At 47.1% G+C, this 13,888-nt stretch overlaps 1 protein-coding gene across 1 annotated transcript; it reads right to left on the bottom strand.

Moving 5' to 3' along the window:
• Nucleotides 1-845: 845 nt before the first annotated feature.
• Nucleotides 846-6,567, bottom strand: Stmn1 (stathmin 1). The gene is made up of 5 exons (XM_021160141.2): nt 6,458-6,567; nt 4,710-4,782; nt 4,047-4,219; nt 1,688-1,879; nt 846-1,353 (listed from the first exon to the last, which is right to left on the bottom strand). Exons 2-5 carry the CDS (start codon nt 4,720-4,722, stop codon nt 1,282-1,284), a joined length of 450 nt encoding a protein of 149 aa, XP_021015800.1. The 5' UTR covers nt 4,723-4,782; nt 6,458-6,567; the 3' UTR covers nt 846-1,281.
• Between the last annotated feature and the right edge of the window lie 7,321 nt (nt 6,568-13,888).

Below are 13,888 nucleotides of genomic sequence, written 5' to 3'. Positions count from 1 at the left end.
CCAGGCATGCTCTCTGCACACTCAGAGCCCCCCTCCCCCAACTGCATCTGTAGGGAACAGGAGGCCCGCTAGGCACCTGGAGCTCCGCTTCTTTATTGAATGGAGACACAGCCTCAGTAGCCTGGGTTGAAATCTTCAATTCCCCAGCGTCCTCCCATCTCTGCTTCCCATGTGCTGAAATTCTAGGCACACACCATTAAGCTTGGTCCCCAAGGCCCTCTCAGCCCTCCTGCAGGCAGGCTCTTGCTGTGGATACTCAGCTTCTAAGAGCTTTATGCAGATGCGAGGGGCAGACAGACTGTAAACAATTAAAGTTATTTCCCAAAAGGGCCAGGCAAGCTGCCCATGCCTTCCCTGAGCTGAGAGGCAGTGTGCTGACCTCAGTGGATATAAGGTGAAGTGTCTGCCTCTCAAACCATGTCTGTCAGTGCTGCTCTCCTGTTCTCACTGTGTCATGAGAACAGCACAATTAGTTCCCTGAGCATTCTGAATCTCAGGATGTCACTTGAAGGAAGGGACATAGGTTGCACCTCTCCTCCTAGCTGTCATATTAAGCAAACAAACCATCAAATATCCGAAGACCTTAAGGACGCCTCTAAACTGTTCTCTGGAAATCACTCTTGCCTGTAAGCAGCCTTTCTAAGGGGAACAAAACACTGCCTGTTTGCACATAAACATCTGAAAGAAAATAACAGCTGAGCTGGGGAAGACAGCAGAACAAAGCCGAGCTTGTGTGAGGACAATCCGAGGGCCTGGGAGCAGAGGACTGGCTGGGTGTCTGCAGCAGCAGGAGGCCACAGAGAAAAGGTCTACGGCCTGTCACTACCTGAACAGAAAGAAGTCACTACCACCAACAGCACTGTGCAGTTTATTAACCATTCAAGTACAGTAGCATCTGGTGAGATTGGGACAGAATTGGGATCGCAAGGTGAACAGATATTCAGCATCTAATGGGTTGGAAGAAGCCACTACGTACTCTTCACAAACGTCTTCCACAGTCAATACAGTACTAGCCATTAACCCAGCACACCGATTGTGCCCGAGTGGAAAAGATGCAACGAGAAAAATAGCTACATTAGAAAGACCAACACTTTAAAAAAGAGTAAAACACTTTCAGTTTCTCCCCTTGAGCCCCTAAAACATCTCACGGTCTGGATCTACCTATACGGTCCTACATCGGCTTCTAGACTATCTGTCAGGAGGGAAAGTAAATGACACTGGCCAGTACAGTCTTTGGATATTTAGGACGGGGTCGGGGAGAAAGTCAGTTCTCGGGACAACTTAGTCAGCCTCGGTCTCATCCGCGGGATCTTTGGATTCTTTGTTCTTTCGCACCTCTTCCACGTGCTTGTCCTGGAAGAAACTGGACGTAAGTGTCATCTGTCCAAAAAATAACTTGTCGAGCCCTGTCCCCTGCCTACGAGGTCCAACACAGCCTCAGTCACACAAACCATGGGAATCACAAACCAAAAATCCCAAGACATCATCTTAAACCTGTTGGTCTCTTGGGCCTGATAACAGCTAAGGCTCCAACTGTTCTTCCAGGGAATATGCACTCATGCTGGGAACTCTACTGAATGCTAAGCCCCAAACTGATGACAAAAAGGAACCAGATATTTTTATCAAGACAGTTTAAGCTGATTCATCCCTGCCTGAAGCTGCTAACTCTCTAAAGCAAGAAACCAACCTTCTCTCGCAAGCGCTCCAGCTTGGCCGCCATCTGCGCCTCCCGGTTCTCTTTGTTAGCCTCCATTTTGTGGGTCAGCTTCTCCTCCGCCATCTTGCTGAAGTTGTTGTTCTCCTCGATGGCTTTCTGGAGCACCTCCTTCTCATGCTCCCGCTTCTCCGCGAGCTGCTTCAAGACTTCCGCCTCGTGAGACTGCAAAAAAAGTTGACAGGCCCCTCTGAAGTACCTTTGGCATTTGTCAAAACTGCAACAGAAATTATTTATCAGGGAAACAGGCAGAAAAAAGGTCCCCTGAAACTAAAAATTCAAGTGAGGAGCTGAAGTACCGGAATCACCAGTTTTCCTACTATGGAAAACTAGCTGTTCGTTCAAAAGCTTGATTTTGAGACAAGATCTTGTGTAGCCCAGGCTAGCCTGGACATCTGTGGAGCAAGGGCTCACCTGGAACCTGACGTACCTGCATCCCCTCCCAGGGTTGGGATTGTAGCTACAGACCACACCAACCTAGCTTGTTCAGATTTCCTTCCAAATTATCTGTTAAGGAAACCCTTAGAAGATTTTGAGTAAAAAATTAAAAATAGTTTTACTTTATTGCTTAAAGTATTCAGGTGACTTGAGTAATAATCTACTTAAGTGCCGGGCACCTTTGACAGTATCTGTCCAGATGAGAGCGTCACTGCGTAGGCAGTTACTGTGTAGTCTGACTATGGAACACAAGGCCTAGCTCTTCTCTCTAGTTATATTGTTTTCTCCTGCTCTACATGAAAGAGCAGGCAGATGACACGCCAGGGTAAATGCTGACATCCTTTTTATTTGTGTTCTGTGACAGGCTCTGACTCTAGGCTGGCCTTGAACTAACAACCTTGAAAATGTGATCTTCCCACTTCTACCATGGCAGCAGAAGTATAGCCCCAGCCAGGCTGGCTTCCAACAGTACATTTAGCTACGGATAATGCTGACCTTCTCATCTCCCTACCTTCACTTTTCAAGTACTAGGATTATAGATTTACCCAGCTTAATCCTCCTCCCTGGAGATGGAAGAGATTTAATGAACACTTACGTAAAAGTCTTTTATAAAAAATGTATTTATATTTTATGCATGTTTTGTTTGCATGTAAGTGCACTGATGTATGCCTGGTGCCTGAGGAGGCCAAAGGCCAGAAGAGGGCACTGGATCCCCTGCAACCTGAATGAGGACTGCTATATGCTGCCACATGGGTGCTATTAATGGAACCTGGCTCCTCTGCAAGAGTGGCAAGCTTTTTTAACTGCTGCTCCTATCTAAAGTTCATAATAACAATACTGTTGCATAGACAGAAATACACGGTAACAGTGGATACCTCTGGGAAATAAAATGACTATAATGGCTATAGTTTCATTTTCCAACTCTTCTATAATTAGTATTTGTTAAACTTTTCATTAGTTTTTTTTTTAATGTGTATGGTCTGTATAAAAACATATGCATATGTGTCAGGCCTTTAGAAACCAGTAGAGGGCATCGGATCCCTTGGAACTAGAGTTGCAGGAGATTGTGAACTACCCAACGCAGGTGCTAGGAACCATTTTAGTCTTCATGAACAGCAAGCCTCCTAACAGCTGGGCCACTTCTCCAGCCTCTCATAAGGCCTTATTTCTTATGTATTTTCCTTTATGCGCGTGGCTGTTCAGCTTGCACATTTATGTGCATATATGTGTTACTTGTGAGTGTGGTACCATGGAGACATGGCAGCAGCTGGAGCCCCTGGAAATGGAGCTGAGTGCTGTGAGCTACCCCGTGGGTGCTGGCAATCAAACATGGACTCTCCGGAAGAACAGGCAGTTTTAAGTGCTGAGCTACCCCTTCGGGCCTCATTAGGATTCAATGATGGTTACTTTATAATGGACTTGAGGAAAAGCTAACGATACCACGTCCCTGGAATTTTAAAGTTTTTATTGCATAGCTCTTTAAAAAAAAGCAAAACTAAGGAAACAAAGGGTCACCCACCACCAAATGTCCTGTTTGGTAAAGAGAAAAGGCGTGAGCTCTGACGTAACACGGGTTTAGCTTAAATTCTGCCTCCAGCACTTACTAACAGGACTTCAGGAAAATGCCTTAATACCATTTTCAAGTCTGTTACCTGAGACAATGGCCACCATGGAGCCTCCATTTATTATGAGAAAGCTCCTGAGGTGAGGAGCTGGCCTGAGAGGAGCTCATTAAACGATGGCTACTGCCTCCTTTAAACCTCTGGCACAAGGACATTTCCTACTTAAGATCACACTGTAGCTAAAATCCTTTCTTCCTTTGTAGGAAAATGAAACCAGTTTGTCTCATTACATTAATAAGTTTCCTGTACCTCCTGTAAATCGTCTGGGTTACCTTGCGTCTTTCTTCTGCAGCTTCTAATTTCTTCTGGATTTCCTCCAGGGAAAGGTCCTTCTTCTTTGGGGGGGAAAGGGGGAAATCGGGGACAGATTCTTTTGACCGAGGGCTGAGAATCAGCTCAAAAGCCTGGCCTGAGGCGCGCTTCTCCAGCTCTTTCACCTGAATATCTGGAGTTGATCAGATGCATGATAAATGAGAAACACCCGGCTTGCTTATTTAAATAAAGGGTTCTATAATTTTCTAAAAAAACCAATAATTCTAAAAACAAGCAGAATGAAAGCTAATGAAAGTGTTTGTAGTAATCGAAGCAAAATACAAATCAAAAGAAATCAAATAACATTTTTTTTTTAAAGCTTAACCTTTTGGACTAACAAATACCATCTTGAGGAGAATTAGTACTTGACAGTCACTCCCTAGGAAACAAAGAATGGCGTGTGTAAAACCCCACAATTTTGCTTTGGATCAAGCCAAAAGTATGAATGGCTGAGATTTCTATATATTCATCCAACTAATAAACATTTCTCAATTGCATTTATATTTGTAAATTAAATTTTGAAAAGAACACAAATGCCAAATTAAAAGCTTAAGGCCTGCACCACTTCCTATTCTAAAGCCATAAGCCCGCCCTGATTTCAGTTTTCTAAATCAATTACCTACCAGAAGATGCCATGTCGAACAGAAGACAAGAGACTGGCTGTACACTCTACACAATCCACTGGCAAGAAAAGCCCTGGAACGATTTTTCAAAGCATGCAATCAATTTCTCCACATTCCTCCTATGTCATCAGCACAAAGGGATCTCAAATCACACCCTTGACAATGTCAGGAAAATCATTATGTGGAAATCAAGAAACATCATTAAAATATCAATCTAGAAACACTGGAACATATTGGGATATTTTCATTGAGTAACGCTGGCAGCAGAAAATCAAATTAAATGATATTCTTCAAAGAAAAAAAAAATCTTGGAATATCAAAACTCAGGGGTTCAATCACAAGGTTGAAGGATTCCTTCCCTTAATGTTTTTGTCCTGCCCAACATAAGATATTCCAGATTCAACCCAACAATGAGATCGGAGCCATCTTAATTCTGTCTACAACTCATTGTGCAATTGAAATACCCACCCCTGCTTTGTCTGTGTCTGCCACGGTGAATAACACCCAAGCTGGCAGCCAATGATATTCAAGTCCTATTGTTCCTAGGGTTTAAGCTACTAGCCTCACAGTGAGAAAATGAAGTTTTATGAACCTCTAGGTTTCTTTTGAGGGCAGGGTCTACTTAGTCCAGGCTGGCCTTAAAATTACAATCCTCTTGCCTCAGCCTCCTCAGGGTAGAGGGGTGGGGTTCAGCCCAGTGGGTTAACACTTAACATTTGCAAAGCCCTGGGTTCCATGTTCGATGCATACATGGGCGGGAGGGGGGGGTGCAGCTTCTGAGTGTTGAGATTACAGACAAGCGCCACCACACCCGCCTGAGGTTTGTCACATTTGATGCCTTATGTCGCAAACATTTTTTTCAACAGTTCTCGAGTACTTTTTTTAAAAGATCACCATTCCTTTAGCCCCGAAGCGTATAACTAAAGGTTCCAAACGCTAGACACTGCAAAAACGAGGCAATGAAAAAAAATGCATTTATCTGTGGCAGAGCACCCAACGCAGCAGACTACACAGCATGGGCGTGGTCCTGGCCCGGGCGGGCAGGCTGGCGGCCCGGGCCAATCAGAACACGCCCTACGCTCCGGCCCCTGGCCCCGCCCCTCGGCTCCCCGCGCCTTTTCGAATCTCCGCGAACCTCTCCACGCTCGGGAGCCCGCGCGCGTGGGCAGCGACAGGATGGGCGGGGCCAACGGTCCTCCGGGGTGGCCCCGCCCCTCTCGGGCTGGCAGCGCGCGGCCGTCTGCCCCCCAACTCCCGCCAAAAACACCTCGCGGACACGCAGCCCTGGGGTGGCTGCAGAGGGCTTGGTCGCACGGTCTCCACCCACTGACGGAGTGCCCAGAGTTGCCCGGGACCACCGCCCCGAAGCCCCGGGAGACCGGGCGGGCGCCGCCCCTCAGCAGCACGAGCGCCCCCAGCCTCGCTCTCCTTCAGACAATGGGGACCCCCGAACAGCCGCGCCCGCCGGGCGGTAGAAGCAGAGGACGGCTCACGCCTCCTATTGTCTCCACGCTCGCACCCGGGGCTAAAGCCCAGCGCTGGCCGCGCCCCCTCCCCTCCAGCCCGCATCCCCAGGGAACAGGGACAAAAGCCAAGGCTCCGCCCGAGCTCCACACAAAAGACCAACGCCCCCCACCCGCCGGGGCTCGGGGTCTCCGCCCCTCTCGTGTGCCCAGTGGGGGACCCGCCGCGTTCCCGGCTGCTCCCCAGCCCGCCGTAGCCTCCGTCTAAGCCAAGCCTGCACCCACCTGCTCGGTCCGAGCCGCCTGGCCACACTCTGAGCACCAACAGACCTGGGCGCGCACAAAAGCGCCAAACAGCGGCACGTGACCCAGACCAGGCGCTCCGCATTGGCTGCGGGTGACGGCACGTGCCGGTCCCGCCCCGAAGCCTGGAGAGCACCGCCTCTCTGGAGAAAAGCATTTCGGGAATTGTAGTCCCGGACAGTGGGACAGGAGGACAATGCTAGGGGTGGGGCACTCCTGGTAGGGGGTCCCTCTAGGTGTTAGCGCGGACTAGCGGGGGTGGGTGGGGTGTCTCTGATCGGAAGAGCATTTGGCCGCGGCCGCAGGACTGAATCGGTTATGGGACTCTCTCTTTAGGAAAACTGCAGGGCGAGGCGAGGCGCAGGGGAGGGGTCGGTCCTAACCTACTTCTTTTAGACCTCGACCGACTGGACTCTTCCTCTACCCAGCCATAGGAGTTTCGTTCGCTCCCTAAGCAGTGTCCCTTTTGATGTCATACCCCTCCGGGTCGCCTAAAACGCCCGAAACCCTGTGACAAGATAGTGCCACTCCACGCCCCTGCACGATCCTCTACCCTCGGTGTCCTATCACGGACACACGGCAGCGTGTCACCTGTAGCGCAACATCGCAGTCCCTAACCCATTTCCTACTGGCAGGTTACGGGCGTGGTCCTTCCCTTGGCCACTTGCATTCTCCCCTTCAGCCTCTCGAGCTGGAAACACTGGGATCTATGCAGGACAGCGGGAGGCTCTGGAATCTGATCTTGGGTTTAACAAAGCCACTAAGCTTAAAGGCAGACTCCATCTGGACTGCCAAAGCCTTGCGGTGACAGGAAAGGGAAGGGAAGAGCGATGGCAGTTCTAGATACACTTTGCTCCTTTTGTTCTGAAAGCACGTGCTCCCTAGAGCGGGGCTGGGCTCTCTTTGAGAATGTAAACAAAAGGAGCCACAAGGTCACGGTTCCCTCTGGCCGGGATAAAGCAAAACTATAGCAGAGACACAAAGGAAATTAGCGTGACCCTGTCTCTCTTAGAACCCTCTTCTCTCTGCTGACCCACGAGGTGGTCATTTCCCCAAAGCACCTGCTCAGAATCTCTTCATTGGGTTTACCATTTTATTAATGGATTTGATCTCTCAAAAGCCAAACCATACATACAACAGCTTCTGTGGAAACAGTCCTAATTTTAAAACAAGCCTACATCTGCTTAACCAATAGGGAAGCACCCGAGATAAAATACAATAGGCATACAGGACAGTGAAAACTGTATTGTGCAGACAACGCACAAAGCAAGCAATTGGCAAAGTACAGTTGCCTGAAATATGCTTATAGAGGCATATTTTCCAGCAATTGCCCTTGCGTGGGGCCAGTCTCCCTCTGCCCCCGCCCCAGCCAGTCTAAGTGGTTCTTGCATAGCATGTGAACAACAGGAGCCAGTTCTGCGCAGTGGAAGGCTTTTCCCTCTCAGAACGTAGTCTCACAATGGCCTGATGCTTCAACTTTCCGAATGGATCCCTGAAGTCATTTTTAGAACTGGACAGGAACGAGGATAAGACCTTTCTGAAAACCGAGAAGCTGGGGGAACACAAATGTGCAGAGACCTCCATAGACACAAGGTCCGGGACCTTCTGAACCAGCACTTTGTCTTGAAGCCTTTGTATTGGATTTGGAGATGTGTGTGCAAGATCCCACCCATGTGATACATTTTTTTTTCAAATACAAGATATGCCACGCAAAAGTCTCATATTTCTATTAATGTTGTGACAGAGGAGAATTAATCTCTCAAAACACTGATTATTTTGAAGCATTTATATCATCCCACCCCACCCCCACACACACCTTTCTCCCTAGAGCAGATGTCTATTTCCATGGAAACCACAGCTAGGAATGGAGTAGATGTTAGAACTCATGTAGGTTTTTTTTTTTTTTTTTATCTTTTTTAGCGATACCCTTTGGCTTCTGGATTTGTGGTTAGATGTCTGCTCCTGTTGACATCTGTGACAAGAGTTTCTCAAGGTTCTCACTGCTGCTTAGGAAGACAGGGGGATGGGATTAAGGTTCCCTCCGGAATGACCTTGTGAATAGAGAGGTGCTTCCTGTGCTACGGAACAATCCTGCTCTGTAGGATGGAATACGGTTGCTTCTCCAAAAGCCAGTTCTCACCAGTGTTCATGGATGGTCTCGGAACTGGGAAGGGCACTAACAGCTTTGCTTCTCCACTTTGGGAAGAGCCACAACCCCCCCTCTCCTCTAACACCAGCAAGATCCCTACCCTCTCCGAGGGGCAGTGAAGGGTTAATGTTTCCTTCTCAGGAGCTGCCTGTCTTTGCCTAGGAGAATTATTTTTTGCTTCTGCTCAGATGGTTTGGTCGGATTGCTATGGGGCCGGCTGTGACTACGGATTAACACCGAGTGAAGTCTAGATGTGGCAGCTGTCCAGCTTATTTGATCTGTGTAGACAGCCAAAGGAGAGGACTTGAGGCTTCAAAGCCCAGCGAGGATGTCTACCCTGATGAAACACACCGCACCGGGCTCTTGTCAGATCTCAGCGATTCCCAGAGAGGCGACAGCCTTTGTTCATTGTTGCTTCTCAGGCCACAGAGGTTGTCTCCCACATAGGCGCCTCTGAGGTCCACTGCTGCTCTTGGGGCCTGTCCTCAGCCAAGGGGTGTCGTGGGAGAAGTCATTTTTATTGTCACTTCTTTATTCCCTTTGTCCCTAATCCTCAGGATCTAGGATCTAATGTGCCTTGTTCTGTTCAAATCCCATCTTTGGGAATATTTCACACACCTGTCTCTATTATTGGACAGAGTCAATGTCTTGTCTTGTTTGAGTGCCCACTACAGAGCCTGATACATGGTGAGGGTCTGGAGGTTTATAGAGAAGAAGAGATAAAAGAGCCCTCTCTCTGGCCCTCAACTTCCTGGACTGTGATGTTAGATCTTCCATCTTGGGAGTGGTGTCTGAGATAGTACACTGAAGCCCTGAGCACAGAGCCTGGCTCAGCCTTGGTGCAGAGCATGCATTAAGCAACAATGCTATAGAGAGGTTCCTTGATGCTAGAAGTTATTGAATAAATGAATGAATGGATGAACGAATATTGGCTTTCACCTTTGGGTTGCAATCGTCCTTACTGGGTAAGACCTCCCATGGAATTACTTTATTTCTGAAACTCTTTGTTTTCTCATCGTGCTAAGGAACAACTAGGGCCTCGCACACAGTAGATGTTAGGGATGGTTTTGTGTACTGCGAATTGAGTTTCTGATTGCTGTGTCCAGAGATCTGGCTACAGTCCGGAGGTTGGCATCATTGTGATATTTGCAGCATCTCCTGTCTCAATGATGTGTAAAGATTGTTTTCTATTACCTCTGAGTGATTAGCTGGGCAGAATCCCAATCAGGGGATCCCAAGCAAAAAGAGAGGAAACAAGAGGAAAGAGACCATGAGGAGTGGCCATGAGAGGGTCACTGTGAAGGATTAGTCATGAGCAGGTGGCCAAGAAAGATAGGAGAGAAGAGAGAGGAGGAAGGAAGATGGATCAGGAAGAGGAGATGGGCCATGAGGATTTGCAATGAGGTCACAACGGGGCTGAACTAGTGTGACATGACTCAGATTCCAGGCAAAGGACCACATGGCTGGGAGCTTTGCAGCTATAGTGTTAGAAATGATGAATATCTGTCCAGCATAATTCCTGCAGCTTGTTAATAAATATATTAGGTCTCTGTGCCTTTTACTGGGAGCTAAATGGACTAGAGCGGGTGTAGAAATGCCCTGGTTTTTTGCTTTGCCCTGCTAAGGATCAAACCTAGGGCCTTCTGCATCAAGGCAGGCAATGAACACACCAGCCTCACGATGGAGTGTGTGTGTGTGTGTGTGTGTGTGCATACACACACATGCACATGTGCATGCCTATTTGGCTCTGTGACTCTCCTCCTTATCTTCCTGAGACACAGACTCTCAGTGAGTGAGAAGTTTCAGCTTTTCTAACTGGCCAATGAGCTTTGATGACCTGTCAATCTCTGCCCATCAATACTGATTCACACACACACACACACACACACACACACACACACACACGGCTCCTTATGTGGATACTGGGGACTCACAGGTTCTCATCCTTGTAGAGGAAACACTCTTAACCACTAAGCCATCTCTTTAGCCCCCATGAAATACGGTTTGGTTTTCTTTGTTTGTTTGTTTTGTTTTGTTTTTTGGGTTTTTTTTTTGGTTTTGGGCTTTTTTGTTTTGTTTTGTTTTGTTTTCAGAAGAACACACTGTATCTTTATTTTCTCTTTTATCTAGTACATACAATAAATGCTAAGTGTTTGGAGTTGTGTATTCAATAAATTCAATAAACAGATAAGCAGTGATATACCAAATATAAGTATTATAAGGATTTTTTTAAAAAGTAAATATCTGTTTAAAATAAAATGTTGTTACAAAAGCCCTAATTGGATTCTAATAAAACAAGGCACAATGTTTAAGGCAAGTGGGTGCTGGGAACCTAACTCTTATATTTTTGGTTGTGAGCCTAGCCTTTAATGGCTGAGCCATCTCTCCAGCCCTTTTTTTGTTTTTTGTTTTTGTTTTTTTGTTTTTGTTTTTCAAGACAGGGTTTCTCTGTGTAGCTCTGGCTGTCCTGGAACTCACTCTGTAGCCCAGGCTGACCTCGAACTCAGAAATCCACCTGCCTCTGCCTCCCAAGTGCTGGGACTAAAGGTGTGCACCACCACTGCCTGGCTGAAATATGTTTTTAAATTCAATTAATTTCTTATGTTCAATAGAAAACATCCATGTGATTTAAAAGTAACACAACGGTGTAAAGATACTTAGCTAGAATTCCAGCACTCAGAATGCAGAGACAGGAGAATTGCAAATGAGGTCAGTCTAGGTATCTTAGCTAGATACTAAGGCCACAGCAACTCTTATAAAGGAAAACATTTAATTGGGGTTGGCTTACAGTTGAGAGATTTAGTCCATTATTGTCATGGTGGGAAGCATGGCCGCCTACAGGCAGACACAGTGCCGGAGAAGGAGCTGAGAGTTCTACACCTGGATTGGCGAGCAGCAGGAAGAGAGAGTGAGCCACTAGGCATGGCTTGACCTTCTGAAACCTCAAAGCCCATCCCACAGTGACACACTTCCTCCCACAAGGCCACATCTCCAATAATACAACTCCCCTGAGTCTAAGGGGGCCATTTTTCATCAAACCACCACACTGGGTCTCACTAATACTGAGACTTTTTCTCAAAGGAAAGGGAGGGGTACCTGGAGAGATGGCTTTCCAGGTAATAGCACTGGATGCTTTTGCAAAGGACCCAGGTTCACTTCTCAGCACGAACATGGCGTTAACAACTATTTATAATACCAGTTCTGGAAATCTGAGGCCCTCTTGTGGGTGATATGGCATTGCATGCAAGTGATACACAGATAAACATGGAGACAAAACAGCAACACGTAAAGAATGTTTTAGGAGGGAGGGCAGAGAGGACTGGCAAGATGCCCCAGGAAATAAAGGTGCTTGCCATTAGGTCTGACAACCTGAGTTCAGTTCCCAGGGCCTACACAATGGAAAGAACTGATTCTCACAAACTGCCCTCTGATACGCATAAACATGGACACATGCACATGCTCACAAACTCCTTTCCAGCTGGGTGGTGATCACACACACATTTAATCTGGGCACTTGGGAGGCAGAGGCAGGAGGATCTCTGTGAGTTTGAGGCCAGCCTGGTCTACAGAGTGTATTCCAGGACAGTCAAGGCTACACAGAAAAACCCTTTCTCACAATAAATAAATAAATAAATAAATAAATAAATAAATAAATAAATAAATATTTTTTAAAAATCTCTCCTCTTCCAGGGCAGCCTGGTCTACATAGAGAGTTCCAAGACACCTAGTACTATAGAGAGACCCTGTCTCTAAATAAATAAATAAATAAATCTCCCCTACTTTTTTGATCTCTAGCTGCCAATTTCTTCATCTCCCTCTCTGCCCACAGTAATCAACTTCCTATGAATTCTAAGTGTCTTTATAGGGTCAGAAGCAAATTTAGAGATATGTATAGATATGTGCTCCTGACCGTTTCCATCCGTGACAACAGCAGTCTGCCCTGACTCTTCTGCGTTTAATTGCTTAGTTCTCACTTGATATATGTCAGGGTCTTACCACTGTTCCAGCATCTAGCATGTCCATGATCTACAGTATGACTAGCCCATGACCTAGTTAAGCCATGTTCACTCCCGAGCCCCCAGGTCATCCCTAGCAACTTGCCATTTCAAACAATTCTGTGGCCAAGGACCCTGTCCACCTGGCATTTCCCACATAGGTGAACCTATCTGCAAAAGACTGGTATTTTAGGGTCAAAGGACAATCCTTTCTAGTATTCAGATAGTGCCAATTGCCTGCTGTGGAAGTGGTACCAACTCAGCACTTACCATTTGGTGTTTGAATTCATTTTCTCAAATTCATTCAAGAATGGTTTGAAAGGCTTTGTCTCTGGAAATTTCAGGCTCCAGGGAAAGAAGGGGGAGGAGAAATCCCACTGAAGTAGTGGCTGCCAGTTCCTCGAGTATGTTAATAACCCATCGAAAGGCTCAGCGAGCAACCGCTGAGCTTAGAACGACTCAGGAGTGATGCACACGCAAGGAGAGATGCTCAGACAGTCAGGCTGCCCAGCCTTAAATGTGATGGAGAAGTGGAAAAGACAGAAAAATGGAGCAGCATGCACGCTATAGAGAGAGGCAGAACTGGAGCATGATGTCAGTGACAGGTGTGAAAGAGGCCTGAGGTGTGTGTGTGTGTGTGTGTGTGTGTGTGTGTGTGATAGAGGCCTGGGGTAAGGAGTGGTTATCCTTATCTGCTGGAGTGTCCTCCTCGAAGGACCACTGTGGACTGTGATGCCTCCAGAGGTCATGTTGTTGTCTGTGGCCCATGCTGCTGCTCCAGGCCCAGATCCATGTGGGCCTATGTCGTCTGTGCCTCTGACTGAAGCCTTGGTGATGTCCTCTGCCTTCGCTGCCTGGGGAGGTGGGGGTGGATGTGGGTGTGAGTGACTTGAAGCGGTGTTGAAGTTCGTGGTTCACATTGCTGCTGAGGGCCAGTTTGTAAAATGATCTTATTCTCTGCTCTAATGTCCTCTCGGAAGCTTACTGCCTCAGTCTGTTAACCTCCGCCTACTCCTGCAAACCTCTAGCTCTGTACAATCTTATCTAGGCTTACAATGTTATTGCCTCTGAGACTTACTGCTGAATAAGCTCACCTTTTCTTGTCCTTTCTAAGGTCTGGCTGGCTGGTTCAACTCAGCTGTTCTGTCTCAAAGTCCTCACCAAGCTGACTGATTCAATCTGGCTTCTCTCTGTCTGGCCTCTGATTTTTTTTTTTTTTTTTTTTGCTCTGCTTATCAGTCTGTTCTAATCTTCTGCTCCTTCTTCTCT

This window comes from Mus caroli, chromosome 4 (genome assembly GCF_900094665.2).
Source record: "Mus caroli chromosome 4, CAROLI_EIJ_v1.1, whole genome shotgun sequence".
Classification (NCBI taxonomy): domain Eukaryota; kingdom Metazoa; phylum Chordata; class Mammalia; order Rodentia; family Muridae; genus Mus; species Mus caroli.
Note: the sequence above shows the minus strand (reverse complement) of the source record. Positions and strands in the feature narration are given on the sequence as shown.